Here is a 14786-nt window from a genome sequence, read left to right on the forward strand (position 1 = left end):
AACCCATAACTACTTATGTACCTACGCCTAATAGACCGAAGAAGTTTGCCGTTCATCAACTAGTCGATGGCCAATATATTCAAAAGGACCCCGAAACCTTGATACAAGAAGAGAAAGAAGAAAGCAATCAAAGGCTGCAAGCAAATGGTTACTTTTATCAAGACGTAACTAAACGAACAGAGAAAGTTTCTTCACAAGGTATGATGGAAGTTGATTACGTTCGGGCCAACGAGTCAAAATATAAGAAGACCAGAAGAAGAATAAGAAGAAGCAGAGGAAATGGTATTCTTTCAAAAAAGAGAAATACAAAGCACCCTCATAATAAGAATATTAGAAGATTGGCATTTTGAAGACAAATAACGATTGCTCTTTAAAATATCACAAAGTCCAAACACTATTTTTCACATAGCAGTGGTAGCTTTTTGCTTTTCTTCAATGGCTTGCTCTACTTGTTGTTCTACTTGATTGATATCTTTTGATGCATCTATTCGGAATAATACTCCTTTCTTTTCATAATAATGAATAACAGGATCGGTACTTTTATGAAATGCTTCCAGTCTCTTCTTTAAAGTTTCTGCATTATCATCAGAACGCCTAATAAGAGGCTCTCCTGTTATATCATCAGTCATGGGCTTCTTAGGAGGATTGAATACTTCATGATAAGAACGACCACTTGCTGGATGAAATAGACGCCCAGTGATTCTCTTTACCAAAAGATCATCACTCACTTCAAAATCAAGAACTTTTGTGAGCGATGCATTTTGTTCTTCTTTTAACATGTGGTCCAACTTTTCTGCTTGAGGAAGTGTTCTTGGAAATCCATCCAATAGAAATCCGTTCTTACACTCATCTGAATGAATCTTTTCTTTGATAAGTGAAACAACAATTTCATCGGATACTAAACCTCCAGAATCCATCACTTTCTTTGCTTCTTTTCCTAATTCGGTTCCTATTATTGGGCAACATATCAATCACTTTGTCCATATAAGAACGAAATACATATTACCTGCAGCTACTGCAGCTCTCAACATATCTCCTGTTGCTAAGTGACAAAGACAATACTTTTGAGTTACTTTAGGTGCTTGAGTTCCTTTTCCACTACCAGGAGGACCTATTTCAATGTGTGTGCATTCCCATCAAATAACGCATTCTATCTACTAACCTATGAATACTAATCTCTTTTTGTCATCCTCACCTAAAGAGTCTGAAGTGATTCCCATCCTTGTATTTATATTATGAAAAAGAACGCAACTGGATATCTCTCATTGACTAACCTTCTTTCGAGTTCCTTTATCAGATCTTCGGTCGTGAATTGAGATATAATATTTCTAGACAATTTTTTTTCCATCTCATCTGTTTTCTTCATCAACTTTTGTTCTAACTGTTCATACTTTTCTTGTATTTTTTGCTCCCAGTCTGAAGAGGCAGCAGCGACCATTTCTTCAAATGGCTTTCCAAAAGAATGAAAAGGTCGTAGGACATCGTACTAGTCCAAAGAATATCCAAACAACTAGAGGAGGATATGAAGAAGGAATTCATTGGAGTAGAAGAATATTTCACACTAGTAATGGAATATTAGCTTGGATACTTTTTGACCATGGTAGAAATAGGGCCTTGTTTCATAAGGTAGTTTGGGTAAGTTATATATGAATATTGAGGAAGAGTGGAGTTGTATTGTGTCTGATAGATTTTGTTACTATCGTTGATATTTTTGGAGAGTATTCGGTTGCATAGTTTGTATATCAATCAGTTGGCCAGTCGTTTGTTTTATCCCATAATGAGAAAGAACGAGACTCGAAGGTTGAGTGGAATGAGTTATTATCTTGCAGGCATCTTATTTGCTTCTTATTTTGAGTCACCTATTGTATTTGAAGTTGCTGTTATACACTTGGCTATTGGTGACCCGGTTGCTGCAGTTTGTGGTTTGTTACTTTTTCCTAACAGGTGAATATAAAGATACATATGGAGAGAATGGTCTCTTATACATCATAATAGTAGAAAGCGTTGGATATTGAAGAGTGGAAAGAATGTATCAGGTTTATTGGCTTGTTGGTTGATATGTACGTTGAGTACTTTATGTTATTTATATTGGCAAGGAATGAGAGGATGGAGTATTGGGTTGATTGCCATTTTGTCCAGTTTCTTATCTGCTCTAGTCGAAAGTTGGACTCCAACTCCACAATATATCATTTCACCCTTTCCTTCTCTCTTTCCTATTGGATTGGATGACAACTTGGTAAGATTGAAAAGACTCATCTCCTTCTCATATTGTTTTGAAAACCAGTTACTAGTTATTACCTCTCATCACATCCCTAGTTGTCCATATGATGTTGCTTTATCTTCCATTCTCTTATACATCATAATCTAATATTGATATATATGTATGTTATTATTATCTCGAATATTCCGCACAATTCAAATGACAATTAGTTGAGTCACATTCTTCTTCATAAGGAGTAAGACGAAGATTCCAAGGTTGAAGATGTTGATAACTAGAATGGGTTCGATGAGTTTCCACATAACCAACTGCATAGGAACATATCCTTTTTTCTGTTTCATATAATAAATAATTGTCTTGAATATATTTGGATTGTTGTAAATAGGGAATATGTTGTCGATATATCCAACGATAGTCACATGAATATCTATTATCCTTTCTATTCCAATCCAATAAAAGATGATCTAATTGGGTTTCATTTTCATTGGATAAAACATATATCTTCATTTCACAAGGAACGGAAGCATTTTGTAATACGGAATAGATATGAGGACCTCTTGTAAGAACATCCAAACAAGGATATCGAGATTCTTTCAATTTGTCACCTCGACGGAGATGTAAACAGAGAAAAGATTCGGATGCATCATACAACGAGCGAATGTATTGTACTGCTGGAAGAGGATCGGTTTCTGCACTACTCCAGAAATAGGACCAAACATTTTGTATTTTTGGATGATTCCAAGAAGAAAAAGAAGAACATGCCATATATTCTTGATTGGTATGAAACTGTCGTATTAGTATATTTGCTTTGCTTTGTTGTAATAGCAAAGTGGGAGTTTTTTCTGAAAAGATTGCTGTTGAAGGATACTTTTCATGGTTAGATGCAAATATTTGTTCCGGTGATTTCCTTATATTCTTTCCATCATCCATAGTAAAAGTGTAGTTGATGGATAACACACAATTCCATCTCAATGGATAAGGCCAACTGGCATATACTTGAAAGGAATCTTGTAACTTCTTTTCCAATAAGGATACATTCCATACAATAGGAAAGCCTTGTTCCAGTCGTTCCATATAAAGATAACGAGACCAATGCGTTCTTATCAGTCGATCGTGATTATGAATAGGAGATAAACATACTGCAGGTAGAACAGCAATAGCTCCCAATAAAGAAGCTTCTTCTAATAGACAAGCTAAATTGGTCCTAGCATGAGATATTCCTGGCATAGCATAGATAGCTTCCCAAGGTCGGTTACTATGATTGTTTTCTCCATAAGAGGATAATATAGCTGCATAGTAAGTTGGATCGATAACGCCTTGTGGTAAGTAAGGGCAGTCACATTGAGTTAATATATTATCATAATAAAGAAACCGAATGGGACCTTTGGGTATAGTTCCCTTAACAACAGAGTCCAATATTTGGTGAAAATAAGCTTGTCTACGATTATCTCTAGTCTGTAATATTCCCTTGTATAGTATCCAACATAACCAACCCATCACTATGATACTTGCAATTCTTTTTATCTTTCTATTATCTAAACGTCTTAATCGTATGATTGTTCTGGGTCTTGTTCTCTTCTTGACCATTATTCTTCTTTTGACATACAACAACAACAAATCCTAAATAACCCCCAAAACTATCATTTTCTTTTCCATTAGCAATAGACATGGATTTCTAGTTTATATGAAAACAACAGAATACAATCGAATGACTTGTTCATAAGTTAAAAAAGTTAGAGCAGCTGAAGGTGTTACTCGTAGTAGATTAGCAAACAATCCTCTATACAACGCTTTCAAACCTTCCATTTGAACAATACAACGAAAACTTTCTAAAAAGTACAACCTGAGACTTGTTTCTTGCATTCTAGTGCGAATAACTTGTAAAGGATAAGTAGTAATCGAAGCCATTACTTTGGAAACCGTTGAAGCTATCAGACTCTCAGTTACATGTAGAGTACGGTCTCTTTGTCTCTTCCAGTCACCATTTCTATATAAAAACCAAGTTTTGCAATATTCATAAATAGTCAATTGAATAGCACCGTGAGAAACCAATAACAGAGAAGGACCAATACCCCGATATAAGCCAACTAAGCCTTCTTCTCTGACAATCGAAAACAAACCATGAACCATTCCACGATAGTGAGTTGGAACAGTATTCGACGATACACTCTTCCTATGTTTCACTTGACCTATCTGTAACTGCAATCTTGTCTTCACCAACCTAACATGTTCCATACACAATTGGATAGATTCCAAGAAGGATAAATGATACAAACCAAAAAGGATTGGTAACTAAACTAGTGACTATTCCTGCACAAGTACTCGCTGTTAAATGAGTTGGAACTGTTTCACCCCAACTCGACAATCTCGATTTGAATAGATGATAACTTTGAAAATAAAGTGACCAAGAAATCATAGAACCTACAAGTGCTGGTCCCATTCCTTTGTATAAAGCCCAGAATCCTTCTTGCCTTATGATGGAATAGGAAGCTTGAATAAGATTCGTATAATAAGAACCAGGTAATGAGAAACTACGAGCTTGGAAACGAGTCCTCAAAGTGTCCATCGGATGTAACAATAAAACTAAACTATTGAGTATAAAATAACTAAATACTTTCCAATAGACCAACCATTACTTAAACCACCACTTGCGCCTGCTATGGCATAAACATAAGCAGGCAACTTGTGGGAATTGTCGCTCATCACAAAAGAGAGAGTAAAGAAAGAATTGGAGAAAGTGATGTCGATACAAATAGCTGCTTCTGATGTGATCAAGCTGATACTTCAGTTTTTGAAAGAAAATGGTTTGACAGAATCTTTTCAAGTACTTCAAGTAAGAATAGGATAATGGTCGACGGTTGATATGAATTTCCTAACTTTATACATAGAACGAAACAGGTGTCACATATAACGCGCCAAAAGTACCTACCAGTCAACTTGTGTCTGCTTTGCTTGAAGGAAACTGGAAAGAGCTGTTACTTTATTTATCAGGACTTGAGCTATCACCATCCTTTTTGATGGATTTGTTTGAACATATTACTTTGGAGTTGGCTCTGGATGGAGATTATCATTCTGCCAAATTGATGATAGAAAAGTCCTTTCCTTTGGAAAATTTATTGAGGAATAATGAACCTGATAGATATGTAAGACTGGAACGAACGATACTTTTGTTGGAGAGTGGTGCACGGGAAGTGGATTCTTTTCCTTTGAATACTTTGGAACGACGTCAACAGTTGAGTCGACGCTTGTTGGAAGAACAAGTACCTCCTATACCTTCAGGACAATTGCTTGGATTGATTGGTCAAGCCATGAAATACCAATATACTCAAGGTTTGATATCTCCTGGAATAGAGTTTGATTTGTTTCGAGGTCAACCGCATACAAGTTGTATGAAAAGAAGAGATGAGCGGGAACTTTGTCAGTTTGATTGTATTCAAAGGATACAAACAGATTCGGGTACGAATATTCCATGCGGTATGTTTTCAAAGGATGGTCAGTCATTTGTTACTGGAAGTTTGGATGGGTTTATTGAAGTTTGGGACTTTCTTTCGGGAAAGTTGCGTTTGGACTTGAGTTATCAAGTAACTGAGGAGTTTATGATGCATGAAACGAGTATTTGTTGTTTAGAATTTTCTGAGAATAGTCAACTTTTGGCTTCAGGTAGCATAGATGGACAAGTGATTGTGTGGAATTTTCAACAAGGGAAGGTATGTGATGACTATCTATTTTTGTAAAGATTATGGTTATGTTGATATAAGCACAGATTATTCGTCGTTTTGTATTGCCTTGTCAACCTTGTTGTTTATGTTTCAAAGAAAATGAGTTATGGGTTGGCTGTTCCGATGGCGTGATCCGTCTATTGGGTTTGAAGAGTGGTCGAATATTGAAAGAATATGTGGGTCATACGTCGTTTGTCAATCATATTTTATATTGGGATAACAATGATAACAAAGAGGAGGTAAGTGATTTCTATCTTTTTCAATATTTTGAAGACTTTAGTTACTTTGCTTGTTATGTGGTGGAAATAGTTGATGATGAGTGCAAGTAGTGATGGAACTATTCGAATGTGGAAAAGAGAGGATGGAGATAACAAAGTTATTATGAATGGAAGCCGTGGTGGTTGGAATCCTTCTTGGAGTATTCAAATGGTGGTATGCAAATGGAATAGTTGAAAGTTTTCATATCAGATGATAAGAATATGGTTGGATAGGTACCTTGTCAACAAGACTCTTATGGTTTGATTGTTCCTTGTGCAAGTAACAGAATAGCTATTTGGAATAGAAAGGAGGAGAAAGTTTGTACCATTTCACCAGTAAGTAGTATATTACTTCCATGAAATATGGGAATGGAAAACGAATGGATTCATATATAGGAATGGGATAGTTGTGTTGTTGCTGCAGTGAATAGTTTCCATTTCATTCATATCATTACTGAAAATGGTTATTTGTATAGCATTCCATGGAAACTACAAGTAGAAGACAAGTGGAACAAAGATACTCATCGTTTCTGGGAGGATTGCACAACGAAGACGAATATCGAAATGAAACAAATAACAGGAATGGCTATCCATCCCAATCAATCCTTATTAGCTATATGGAATAGACAAGGCAAGATTCATTTTTATTCCACTCGTTGAGAAGAAGGAACTGCATGTTCAATACTTTCAGATAATGAACAAGCAATTCCAAAGCAAATCATATAACAACAGGATAATAACAAAAATACTGGAAAAGGTCCATTTTGTGAAGCGACTGCCCAACTAAATAGGAAACCACTAGACATGGGACCTAAAGTTCTAGCAATACTTCCTGAAGACTGAGCAGTTCCTTGACATAGACTAGAGACATATGAATATTCATTATCTATAAGAAAATTATCATCTTACCCTTGAATATCAGGAGGAGATGCATTGGCTAAAAGAGTTCCCATTACAGGTAAACCACACATAAACCCTATTCCTTGTGGTGATACAAAACATAACAATAAAGGCCAAAATAAGATGGAAGAATGGTGGATAGTATAAAAGGATGCAATCCAAGTACTACATAATACAGTTAATGATCCAGTTGCTAATAATAATGTTCCCAATTGATAAGTACGTCTCAGACCCCATCTTCGCACACAACTACGAAACCAAATCAACTGAAATAGCAATCCAATCAAACCAAAATAAGCATAAACAATACCAACTCCTCTAGGCTCCAACCCAACACCTCCTCGAGATATTTCTAATGAAAGATACAACACAAGAACAACTAAAAAGGAACCATTGGCAAATTGATGTAAAGCATTGGCTATCAAAAGTCGAATCAAAATGGTACCTCCATAATGAAATAAACAAATCAATTTGGAAATAAAACGAGCATGATGAGTAGTAGTCATAAGTATATGGGAAGAATCCTTTTCTTCACTGTTCTCTAAAGGCAAAGCATCCATTGTCGTCGTAGCAGAGTCCATGGTTTCCATTTCAGTTTCCAACACAGTTTCATTAGGCAAACTATGATAAGTAACTACTCTATTCCAACCAGGTAACTTTTTTGGACAAGGATGAGACTCCTTTAAAAAGAAAAAGGCTAAAATAAATATCAAAATGAGAAATGTTGATGCTGCTATTCCAGGAGTAGCAAAAGGATTGTCGGCAATGAAAGAAGGAAGAAATCTAATATGAACACCAGTAAGAAGACCTGCAGTTGAAGAAGAAATAGAACGAGCCAAAGCCCAAACTGCACCTAAATATCCAAATAAGGCAGCTCTTTCTGCTTCTTCTTCTATTCCTCTGGCATGAATGGTCAAGTCTGATATATAGGCTCTGCTAACTGCATTATTGGAATTGCAAAAACCAGCACCAAGTCTTATTAGCACAGCTAAATAAAAGTTTCTCACAAAAGGAAACAAAGAAGTAAAGAGAATGGAACTAGCAACTCCAAACAGTATCAAAGGTCTTCTACCGAATTGATCAGAAAGGTCTCCTATTTTGGGACTCGATATGGTATTTGCCAAGTTATAGGACCCCATAATAATACCAACTGCAGCTCCTACTCGAGAATCTGAAATATGAAGGCGCTCTTTACAAAAGTCCGTCAATAGGGGTACATAAATCATAAGAGCCAAGGCGTCTGCAGCTGTTACACCATATAATACAAAAGCTTGTACTTTTTGAATCGGATGAACTGGCGACTGAGACTGTGAAACACCTTGAAGTTGTTGTTCATTGGTTTCAAGTTCACCTGTGGAAGAGGGAGTCATCCTACACAAGTCAGTCTTGGTGTTCATTGGCAACTGTTTGACTTGGTAACTGCTATTTTCTGTTGAAACCATATCCAGATGTGTTTCTTCGTGACTATTTTCGACAGTATTGGAAAGGTGCATTTGTCCATCCAAAGCAGAAAGTTTTGTTTTCCTGAATAACTTGTCCCAACGACCTGCCTAGGAATGGCCAATTAATAAATAATCAATTAATTATAATTCTATTGTGCAGAAACTGTTGTTGAAAGACGGGACTGGCCTTTTATATATGTATGTGTAGTTACTTGTTACAAGAATCGGAATCCTAATAGATAAACCATGTGGATTAAAAAGTTTTTTGGTTGGTTACAACAAGAGGAGCAAAACATTTCTAATATCAAACCTTGAAAAGCTTGGAAGCGTACTCTGGGTCTTTGGATATTTTTTGTGCACGGTCCGTAGCTCCCGTCCATTTCATAATATATAAAGAACAACCTTTTTTCATGGTTATTACTTCACTCCTTCCTTATCTAACTTACCCATAATAACTATAAACCAACCAGCTAAACGTAGGTTCTCTCTCCAACCATTATTATTATTATTATTCATCTCCGAATTGATTGGGATGATTGCCTTTGTTTATCGTTTATGCAAACTAAACAAGAACTTCACTTCGCATCATTTTGAAAAGAGGTTAGTTTCCTATAGAAGGAATTTTGGACTCCTGAATATGAAATTGTGTGTAATAAATAAAGCAACTGCGGCTATTCTCTTATAGTGAAAGCCAACTACAAGCTACCTAAAATACAAGTATTACAAATACCTTGGTTAAGTAAACTTGGAATAGCGACTAGTTATACACTTTGGTAAGTATGAATAGTTATATCGAGTGATATATGTGAAATGGTTGTTCAATCATATGTTAGGAAGTGGTTATGGAATGTGATGGTTTCTCAGTTGGCACCCAAGGATGAAACAGGAGAATATAAGCGTCCAATCAGTCAATTCAGGTAAGTACTGATATGCAGTTGTATCGAAAATTTGTTTATGTCTCTACATAGAAACAAGATTGAAGCCAATCCAGAAGCTCGTTTTCCTCTAGAAAAGAACAGATACAGTTTATATGTCGGTTAGTTTGTTTCTTGAGTTCATAGAACAGCAGTATTCCTATTGAAATTGTCAAGGTTTTCCTTGTCCTTGGTGTCATCGAGTACTCTTAGCTTTGGCTCTATGTAATTGGAAGGATTATTTCCATATTGAATATTGTGAAGCAAATATTTCAGATGGATCCTGGAAGTTGAGAGGTGGTCAAAGTATTCGAAAGATTTATCGATATTATGAGGTAATGACAAAGTTGTATGGATTGTTCATTCATAGAAACTTGAATCATGTATAGCATAATTATCGAGGTCGTTGTACACTTCCGTTACTAGTAGATAACGTTCAACAATGCATTGTGAATAATGAAAGTTCAGATATAGTTCAGGTAAGTCATGAATCTTTTGAGAATATTTTAGACCTTATGATGATTTGTGGATAGTTTTTGATGGAATTATTGGCAACACATCACCATTCTGTTCCTATTGTTCCTATACAAAAATGCATTCTATTAGAAGAGGAATCCAAAGCACTTGTTCAACGCATTCATGAAAATGTGAATAACGGTGTTTATAAAGCAGGTAATAATACAGCCTATTGTATGGGATTGTTCTTTGCCTAGTTGTGGTTATAGGGTTTGCTCAAAGTCAAAAGAATTATGAAAGTGCATTGATGCTTCTATTTGACACGTTGAATGAGATAGAAAAGAGACTTGAAAAGCATTCTTTTGTTGAAGGAAATACCATAACAAGTAAGTTTTTGTTTTCTACTTGTGAAGAAAGCAGATGAATGGAATATGATAACTTATACAGCAGCCGACATATATTTATTTCCCACGATGTATCGATTCAAAGCCATTTATGGGCCTTTGTTCAAATGTCTTTGGAAAGATATTCCAATCAATTATCCTTTTCTCTATCAATGGTTACAAAGAGTATATTCTATTCCTGGTATTGCTGAGACTTGTGACTTGGAAGAAACCAAACAAAGTTATTACAAATCCTTGTTCCCTTTGAATCCTAGTCAAATTGTTCCAAAAGGTTTGAACTATCCTTTTACGAAATAAGAATAGCTTTTTATATAAAGCATGGCTTCTGAAGACTCTGAAGAACAATGCTCCCTCAATACGGATGGTGACAATCATTCGTCAAGTTTAACCAACACAACTGGCTCCTCAGAAGCTCTTCTTGTTCCGTTGGTCAACACAGTAACTCAACAACTTTTCCAACTAGAAACTTTGGTCAAGAATGCCACCGAAATATCAAAATTGGAAGATATTTATGAGTCCATGTAGGTAAAATAGAAAGTCTTTGTGTAGCTCTTATTGACATATATATTGGGTTGTATAGTCAACACTTGGTAACTCAGTTGCAACAATTGGAACAACAAAGCAATTTGGCACAAGGCAGCGTACCTTTGGATGTAAGTATATTATGAAACTAGTTATAAAGAACACAGGATGTTATGCATATTTGTAGTTGCTAGAGTGCATAGATCGAGGAGAGAATCCTTCCTTTTATACTTTAGCCAAGTTGTAAGTACTATTTTTGGAAAGAGAAAGCAAGTGACTAAAGAGTAAATAAGAGATCAATGGAAGAAATTGGAATCTGAAAGACAGAAGAAGATGGAGGCAGTAGGTTGGTTTAGGTGGGTGATAATTGTTATGAATAGATGAAAGTTTTTGTTTGCTGATAGTTATTGTGTATATAGGGATTGTTTGCGTAAACAATTGGAAGAACAAAATATAAGTTGGAAAGAATATGGAGACGAAGACAAGTCGGAGTCTGAAAACGATTGATGAAAGAATAGATGGGTTTCTATTGAGAAGAATAGGTTGTATCTTTGCCTTTACGGATTGTTTCTATCCTATTGATAAGGATTGATTTCATTTTATATACTTTTTATCTGAAAAATCATTAGCAAATGTTGCATTCACAAGTTTTTGTGTATTCTCCTATTCTTCTTTTTATAGAGTCATATTCCGATAGAAACTAAATTTTGAATTGATTTCAATTGGAAATGGTTGCCTATTTATGTTTCTATTGGAATACTAGTCAGTCTGTTATATTTTACAAAACAAGGCAATGCAAAACACTTTGTTGTAATAAGGGTAGTTTTTCAACGAAACCCAAGTTTTATATAAGGAACAAGTTGAAGCGTCCATTGGGTTATCGAGTCCAACCAACTATGGAGGATAGAACGAACTTTGCAACGACAAGTATTCAAGGTTCATAATTCCATTTAGGGCTGAGTTGTTTTCATAATAGTGTGTTTGATAGGAGACTCAAATAGCACTGGAGAGTCGAATATTTCTCAAGCTGTTGGTTATTCAGAGGAGAGCGATATGTATGTTGACTTGAGGGACTCTCCGAATTTTCAAGTAAAACCTGCAGGAGTCATATCTTTGGCTTGGTTACACTTTAGAAAGGAATTGGATGGACTCATTCGTAAGGATAAAGTATCCTAGAATTTTGGTTATGGGTCTGAAAAGAGTGAGTTAGGAAGTATGGGTCAATTTTTGGGTTGGATAGAAAAAGATGAATGGATACCTCCCGACTGCTTTGGTTTTCGTTTGGATAATGAAAAAGTATTTGAAAGACAAAGAGAAAGAGAAAGTAAACAGGAGAGTTACATAACAACTCCCCGATGGGTGAGCATTCTTTGAGTATCTTTTTGTATATGGTGTGCTTATCCTAGTTGTAGAGTCGTTGGATATACGATGCCTTGTGTGGTTTTATTGATTGGGCTTATAAAGACAGACCTGTTGAAAGGTTTTGGTTTTTGGAAACGGTTGCTCGTATGCCCTATTTTAGTTATATTTCAGTACTTCATCTCTATGAAACTTTGGGTTGGTATATATATATGTATATGTATATTGAAATATCCATATTCTTATGTTCTATTGAGGTTGGTGGAGGAATGGAGAATTGCTCAAAATACATTTTGCAGAAGAGTATAATGAATTTCATCATTTGTTGATTATGGAGTCGTTGGGTGGCGATCGAAAATGGTAAAAGAGACAGACTTTCAAATGGGAAATGAAAAAAAGACTTTTGGTAGGTTGGATAGATTTGTAGCCGAACATGCAGCAGTATTTTATTATTGGATATTGGTGTTATATTTCTTTCTTTCTCCTTCACTTGCCTATAATTTTTCAGAGTTGGTAGAAGCACATGCAGTAGATACTTATACGGAATTTTTACAAACCAATGAAGAACTACTGAAACAGTTGCCTCCTCCCAAGATAGCTGAACGTTATTATTTGGCTGATAATTTGTATATGTTTGACGAGTAAGTAAATCATAAAAGGTTTTGAGTTGATCGACTTGGAATAGATTTCAGAATCATACTCCAGGTACTAGGAGACCTCCTTGTGATAATCTCTACGATGTATTTTGTAATATTCGTGATGATGAAATGGAACATGTCAAGGTGAGTCGGATAAATATTACATTTATCTGTGACTGATCGACATACTCTTCTAGACAATGCATGCCTGTCAGGATTACTCAAAACTGGGTAAAATAGTACTCAGTCCACATGCCACATATGAAAATCAAAATAGAACAAAGACTATTCAACAAAAGAGGAAATATTGGAAGCAATGGGTACAACGAGTTACTCCTAAAAAGAACAAAACCCAACCATAATACAATTTTTTATCTTTTAAGACTATCTGAAACTTGGTCACATAATGCCACAATTATGTTGTTTGGCATATTGCTTATTGAGTTGCAATTCTTCTCTTGTAAACAAACCTATTCAAATACATATCCTCTTTTCAGAATCCTCCTATTTGAAAAAAAACCATCCGTTCTTACCATTTTCTACAGCAAACTGGGCAAACTTTTCTTCTTCTTCTTCTTTCCAACGACGAAACTGTACTCCATCATTACTATTGTTATGCAATGGATCAACGACAACTATTCTATACATACCTGTTTGGGTGTCGAAATATCTTCCGGAATGAGTTTATTCTTTTTCCAGTGGGATATGTTTGCAGCCAAGATGGCGTTGGGAACGCGAATGAACTCGTTATCCTCCTTTACATGTTGTTCCATAACCAGTTGTGCTCTCTCTTTGATTTTCTTTTCCTCGAATGCTCTTAAATAGTTCAGAACTTGATGGCGTCCTTTCCACTGCGCACGCGCTTCGTCAATATCCTGTCTACCCTTGAAAACCAACATATCGACCAGCTTTCTATCTTGAACGTTTCGATGCCTTTCAAACAAGTCTCGAATACACGCAGCCACATCTTCCTTGCCTTCATTCAAGCGATAGTGTTTTCGAATATCTGGAACACTTTTCAACGCATATCGATACAAGTGGATCACTCTTTCTCGTGCTTCCTGTTCTGTGGTTGACAACCCTGAAGACTCTCTTCCAGTTCCTCCTGTATAATCATACTCAGTAGAGAATCTACGTAAAGAGAACACAAGTCCTCTTTTATGGTGCATAAGATTTTTCATAATGGCAACAATGAATGAATGATTTTTTCACGAGGAAAGAAAAAATGTAAAGAAAGCGCCTTTTTTGGGGGGGGAAAAAGAAGAGCCTACAAGTCGATTCTTTCTTTCAACTTGTGAAGCTTTGACTTGCCGCTCAGTTGGTGTTGCAACAACGTGATAACCATTGAGACGTAAGAGGTTTCAAGTCTTCACTACGACAATCCAATAAAGTTGTCAAGGTATCTAAACATTCTCTTTCGACTTGGTTCATTCTATCTCTATCTAAAGCTTCTTCGTGGTCATAACCCAAGAGATGACAAAACCCATGAACCAATACACTAGCAAACTGATAAGTTGGTAATACTCCTCTCTTTTCAGCCACTCTTTTTACATAAGGAACCGAAATGACAACATCTCCCATATCCCGAAATTCTACGTTAGAGTCTAAAGGCACTTCAAAGGAATGATCAATACGGTCGTTGTGCAACATTTGTAGCTCCTTTTGAATAATGGCTGAATAAGGTTGCAATCGACCTTGTTGGAATAAACCAGTTGGAAACGATAGCACATCGGTAGCTCCGTGTATTCCACGAAATTGACTATTAAGCAATCGAATGTAACGATCAGTTGTCAGTTTTACACTATATTCATATTCTTTCAACTGAAAATGATCTAATAATGCGTAGCACATTTCTTCTACTTTGCTTTTGGAGAGGAACAAAGTCTTCCGAAGTCTGCATAATACCAATGCCATCGAAAGAATCGAGCAATTTTCATCATTTCTTGTTGTTGAATAT

At 35.9% G+C, this 14786-nt stretch overlaps 10 protein-coding genes across 12 annotated transcripts; 4 read left to right on the forward strand and 6 right to left on the reverse strand.

The window, feature by feature from the left end:
- Positions 1–4: 4 nt before the first annotated feature.
- Positions 5–1419, reverse strand: Gasu_41080 (adenylate kinase). The gene is made up of 4 exons (XM_005704878.1): positions 1275–1419; positions 1163–1221; positions 1007–1111; positions 5–949 (listed from the first exon to the last, which is right to left on the reverse strand). The coding sequence occupies exons 1-4, from the start codon at positions 1364–1366 to the stop codon at positions 402–404; spliced, it is 804 nt and encodes a 267-aa protein (XP_005704935.1). The 5' UTR covers positions 1367–1419; the 3' UTR covers positions 5–401.
- Positions 1420–1429: 10 nt separating this feature from the next.
- Gasu_41090 (uncharacterized protein) lies at positions 1430–2582 on the forward strand. Its single transcript, XM_005704879.1, has 3 exons — positions 1430–1635; positions 1688–1944; positions 1996–2582. Exons 1-3 carry the CDS (start codon positions 1447–1449, stop codon positions 2366–2368), a joined length of 819 nt encoding a protein of 272 aa, XP_005704936.1. The 5' UTR covers positions 1430–1446; the 3' UTR covers positions 2369–2582.
- Gasu_41100 (hypothetical protein) lies at positions 2395–3839 on the reverse strand. Of its 2 annotated transcripts, none has more exons than XM_005704881.1 (2): positions 2738–3839; positions 2395–2682 (listed from the first exon to the last, which is right to left on the reverse strand). In XM_005704881.1, exons 1-2 carry the CDS (start codon positions 3803–3805, stop codon positions 2416–2418), a joined length of 1335 nt encoding a protein of 444 aa, XP_005704938.1. In that variant the 5' UTR covers positions 3806–3839; the 3' UTR covers positions 2395–2415. The 2 variants fall into 2 exon arrangements, with proteins under 2 accessions (XP_005704938.1, XP_005704937.1); XM_005704880.1 differs by having other exon boundaries at positions 2665–2719; positions 2773–3839.
- Positions 3840–3847: 8 nt separating this feature from the next.
- Gasu_41110 (mitochondrial carrier) lies at positions 3848–4939 on the reverse strand. The gene is made up of 3 exons (XM_005704882.1): positions 4849–4939; positions 4495–4801; positions 3848–4439 (listed from the first exon to the last, which is right to left on the reverse strand). Exons 1-3 carry the CDS (start codon positions 4919–4921, stop codon positions 3899–3901), a joined length of 921 nt encoding a protein of 306 aa, XP_005704939.1. The 5' UTR covers positions 4922–4939; the 3' UTR covers positions 3848–3898.
- Positions 4940–4949: 10 nt separating this feature from the next.
- On the forward strand, positions 4950–6610 carry Gasu_41120 (transducin family protein / WD-40 repeat family protein). Its single transcript, XM_005704883.1, has 5 exons — positions 4950–5051; positions 5107–5925; positions 5982–6176; positions 6247–6369; positions 6429–6610. The coding sequence occupies exons 1-5, from the start codon at positions 4959–4961 to the stop codon at positions 6552–6554; spliced, it is 1356 nt and encodes a 451-aa protein (XP_005704940.1). The 5' UTR covers positions 4950–4958; the 3' UTR covers positions 6555–6610.
- A 44-nt stretch (positions 6611–6654) lies between these two features.
- On the reverse strand, positions 6655–8599 carry Gasu_41130 (MFS transporter, DHA1 family, tetracycline:hydrogen antiporter). The gene is made up of 2 exons (XM_005704884.1): positions 7104–8599; positions 6655–7055 (listed from the first exon to the last, which is right to left on the reverse strand). Exons 1-2 carry the CDS (start codon positions 8585–8587, stop codon positions 6839–6841), a joined length of 1701 nt encoding a protein of 566 aa, XP_005704941.1. The 5' UTR covers positions 8588–8599; the 3' UTR covers positions 6655–6838.
- A 410-nt stretch (positions 8600–9009) lies between these two features.
- On the forward strand, positions 9010–11490 carry Gasu_41140 (putative glutathione S-transferase). Its single transcript, XM_005704885.1, has 14 exons — positions 9010–9136; positions 9199–9309; positions 9370–9453; positions 9505–9572; positions 9628–9785; positions 9840–9929; positions 9984–10122; positions 10176–10292; positions 10354–10581; positions 10642–10831; positions 10891–10963; positions 11020–11075; positions 11126–11188; positions 11252–11490. Exons 1-14 carry the CDS (start codon positions 9069–9071, stop codon positions 11337–11339), a joined length of 1533 nt encoding a protein of 510 aa, XP_005704942.1. The 5' UTR covers positions 9010–9068; the 3' UTR covers positions 11340–11490.
- A 39-nt stretch (positions 11491–11529) lies between these two features.
- Gasu_41150 (plastid terminal oxidase) lies at positions 11530–13090 on the forward strand. The gene is made up of 8 exons (XM_005704886.1): positions 11530–11768; positions 11821–11988; positions 12043–12191; positions 12245–12389; positions 12449–12551; positions 12602–12832; positions 12884–12973; positions 13027–13090. The coding sequence occupies exons 1-8, from the start codon at positions 11561–11563 to the stop codon at positions 13067–13069; spliced, it is 1137 nt and encodes a 378-aa protein (XP_005704943.1). The 5' UTR covers positions 11530–11560; the 3' UTR covers positions 13070–13090.
- Positions 13025–14039, reverse strand: Gasu_41160 (NADH dehydrogenase (ubiquinone) 1 alpha subcomplex 6). 2 transcript variants are annotated; one of them, XM_005704887.1, is made up of 3 exons: positions 13480–14039; positions 13363–13420; positions 13025–13299 (listed from the first exon to the last, which is right to left on the reverse strand). In XM_005704887.1, exons 1-3 carry the CDS (start codon positions 14008–14010, stop codon positions 13229–13231), a joined length of 660 nt encoding a protein of 219 aa, XP_005704944.1. In that variant the 5' UTR covers positions 14011–14039; the 3' UTR covers positions 13025–13228. The 2 variants fall into 2 exon arrangements, with proteins under 2 accessions (XP_005704944.1, XP_005704945.1); XM_005704888.1 differs by having other exon boundaries at positions 13095–13299.
- Positions 14040–14044: 5 nt separating this feature from the next.
- On the reverse strand, positions 14045–14779 carry Gasu_41170 (metallopeptidase). The gene has a single exon (XM_005704889.1). It carries the CDS (start codon positions 14741–14743, stop codon positions 14144–14146), a length of 600 nt encoding a protein of 199 aa, XP_005704946.1. The 5' UTR covers positions 14744–14779; the 3' UTR covers positions 14045–14143.
- Between the last annotated feature and the right edge of the window lie 7 nt (positions 14780–14786).

This window comes from Galdieria sulphuraria (genome assembly GCF_000341285.1).
Source record: "Galdieria sulphuraria unplaced genomic scaffold scaf_36, whole genome shotgun sequence".
In the NCBI taxonomy this organism is placed as follows: Eukaryota; Rhodophyta; class Bangiophyceae; order Galdieriales; family Galdieriaceae; genus Galdieria; species Galdieria sulphuraria.

Coding starts and splice junctions, on each gene's coding strand:
- Gasu_41080 (XM_005704878.1), bottom strand. CDS start 1,366: ATGAAGAAAACAGATGAGATGGAAAAAAAATTGTCTAGAAATATTATA. Junction 1,222..1,274: donor ATAAAGGAACTCGAAAGAAG/GTTAGTCAATGA, acceptor TATAAATACAAG/GATGGGAATCACTTCAGACT. Junction 1,112..1,162: donor AAAGAGATTAGTATTCATAG/GTTAGTAGATAG, acceptor ACATTGAAATAG/GTCCTCCTGGTAGTGGAAAA.
- Gasu_41090 (XM_005704879.1), top strand. CDS start 1,447: ATGGCTTTCCAAAAGAATGAAAAGGTCGTAGGACATCGTACTAGTCCA. Junction 1,636..1,687: donor TGTTTCATAAGGTAGTTTGG/GTAAGTTATATA, acceptor TGTGTCTGATAG/ATTTTGTTACTATCGTTGAT. Junction 1,945..1,995: donor TTGTTACTTTTTCCTAACAG/GTGAATATAAAG, acceptor ACATCATAATAG/TAGAAAGCGTTGGATATTGA.
- Gasu_41100 (XM_005704881.1), bottom strand. CDS start 3,805: ATGGTCAAGAAGAGAACAAGACCCAGAACAATCATACGATTAAGACGT. Junction 2,683..2,737: donor CCGTATTACAAAATGCTTCC/GTTCCTTGTGAA, acceptor AAACCCAATTAG/ATCATCTTTTATTGGATTGG.
- Gasu_41110 (XM_005704882.1), bottom strand. CDS start 4,921: ATGAGCGACAATTCCCACAAGTTGCCTGCTTATGTTTATGCCATAGCA. Junction 4,802..4,848: donor AAGTGGTGGTTTAAGTAATG/GTTGGTCTATTG, acceptor TCAATAGTTTAG/TTTTATTGTTACATCCGATG. Junction 4,440..4,494: donor TTAGTTACCAATCCTTTTTG/GTTTGTATCATT, acceptor GGAACATGTTAG/GTTGGTGAAGACAAGATTGC.
- Gasu_41120 (XM_005704883.1), top strand. CDS start 4,959: ATGTCGATACAAATAGCTGCTTCTGATGTGATCAAGCTGATACTTCAG. Junction 5,052..5,106: donor AATCTTTTCAAGTACTTCAA/GTAAGAATAGGA, acceptor CTTTATACATAG/AACGAAACAGGTGTCACATA. Junction 6,370..6,428: donor CTTGGAGTATTCAAATGGTG/GTATGCAAATGG, acceptor ATGGTTGGATAG/GTACCTTGTCAACAAGACTC.
- Gasu_41130 (XM_005704884.1), bottom strand. CDS start 8,587: ATGCACCTTTCCAATACTGTCGAAAATAGTCACGAAGAAACACATCTG. Junction 7,056..7,103: donor TCTCCTCCTGATATTCAAGG/GTAAGATGATAA, acceptor ATATGTCTCTAG/TCTATGTCAAGGAACTGCTC.
- Gasu_41140 (XM_005704885.1), top strand. CDS start 9,069: ATGATTGCCTTTGTTTATCGTTTATGCAAACTAAACAAGAACTTCACT. Junction 9,573..9,627: donor CAGATACAGTTTATATGTCG/GTTAGTTTGTTT, acceptor GAAATTGTCAAG/GTTTTCCTTGTCCTTGGTGT. Junction 11,189..11,251: donor GAGGCAGTAGGTTGGTTTAG/GTGGGTGATAAT, acceptor TTGTGTATATAG/GGATTGTTTGCGTAAACAAT.
- Gasu_41150 (XM_005704886.1), top strand. CDS start 11,561: ATGGTTGCCTATTTATGTTTCTATTGGAATACTAGTCAGTCTGTTATA. Junction 11,769..11,820: donor TGCAACGACAAGTATTCAAG/GTTCATAATTCC, acceptor TGTGTTTGATAG/GAGACTCAAATAGCACTGGA. Junction 12,974..13,026: donor ATGAAATGGAACATGTCAAG/GTGAGTCGGATA, acceptor ATACTCTTCTAG/ACAATGCATGCCTGTCAGGA.
- Gasu_41160 (XM_005704887.1), bottom strand. CDS start 14,010: ATGAAAAATCTTATGCACCATAAAAGAGGACTTGTGTTCTCTTTACGT. Junction 13,421..13,479: donor ATATTTCGACACCCAAACAG/GTATGTATAGAA, acceptor GATGGAGTACAG/TTTCGTCGTTGGAAAGAAGA. Junction 13,300..13,362: donor CCAGTTTGCTGTAGAAAATG/GTAAGAACGGAT, acceptor GTATTTGAATAG/GTTTGTTTACAAGAGAAGAA.
- Gasu_41170 (XM_005704889.1), bottom strand. CDS start 14,743: ATGGCATTGGTATTATGCAGACTTCGGAAGACTTTGTTCCTCTCCAAA.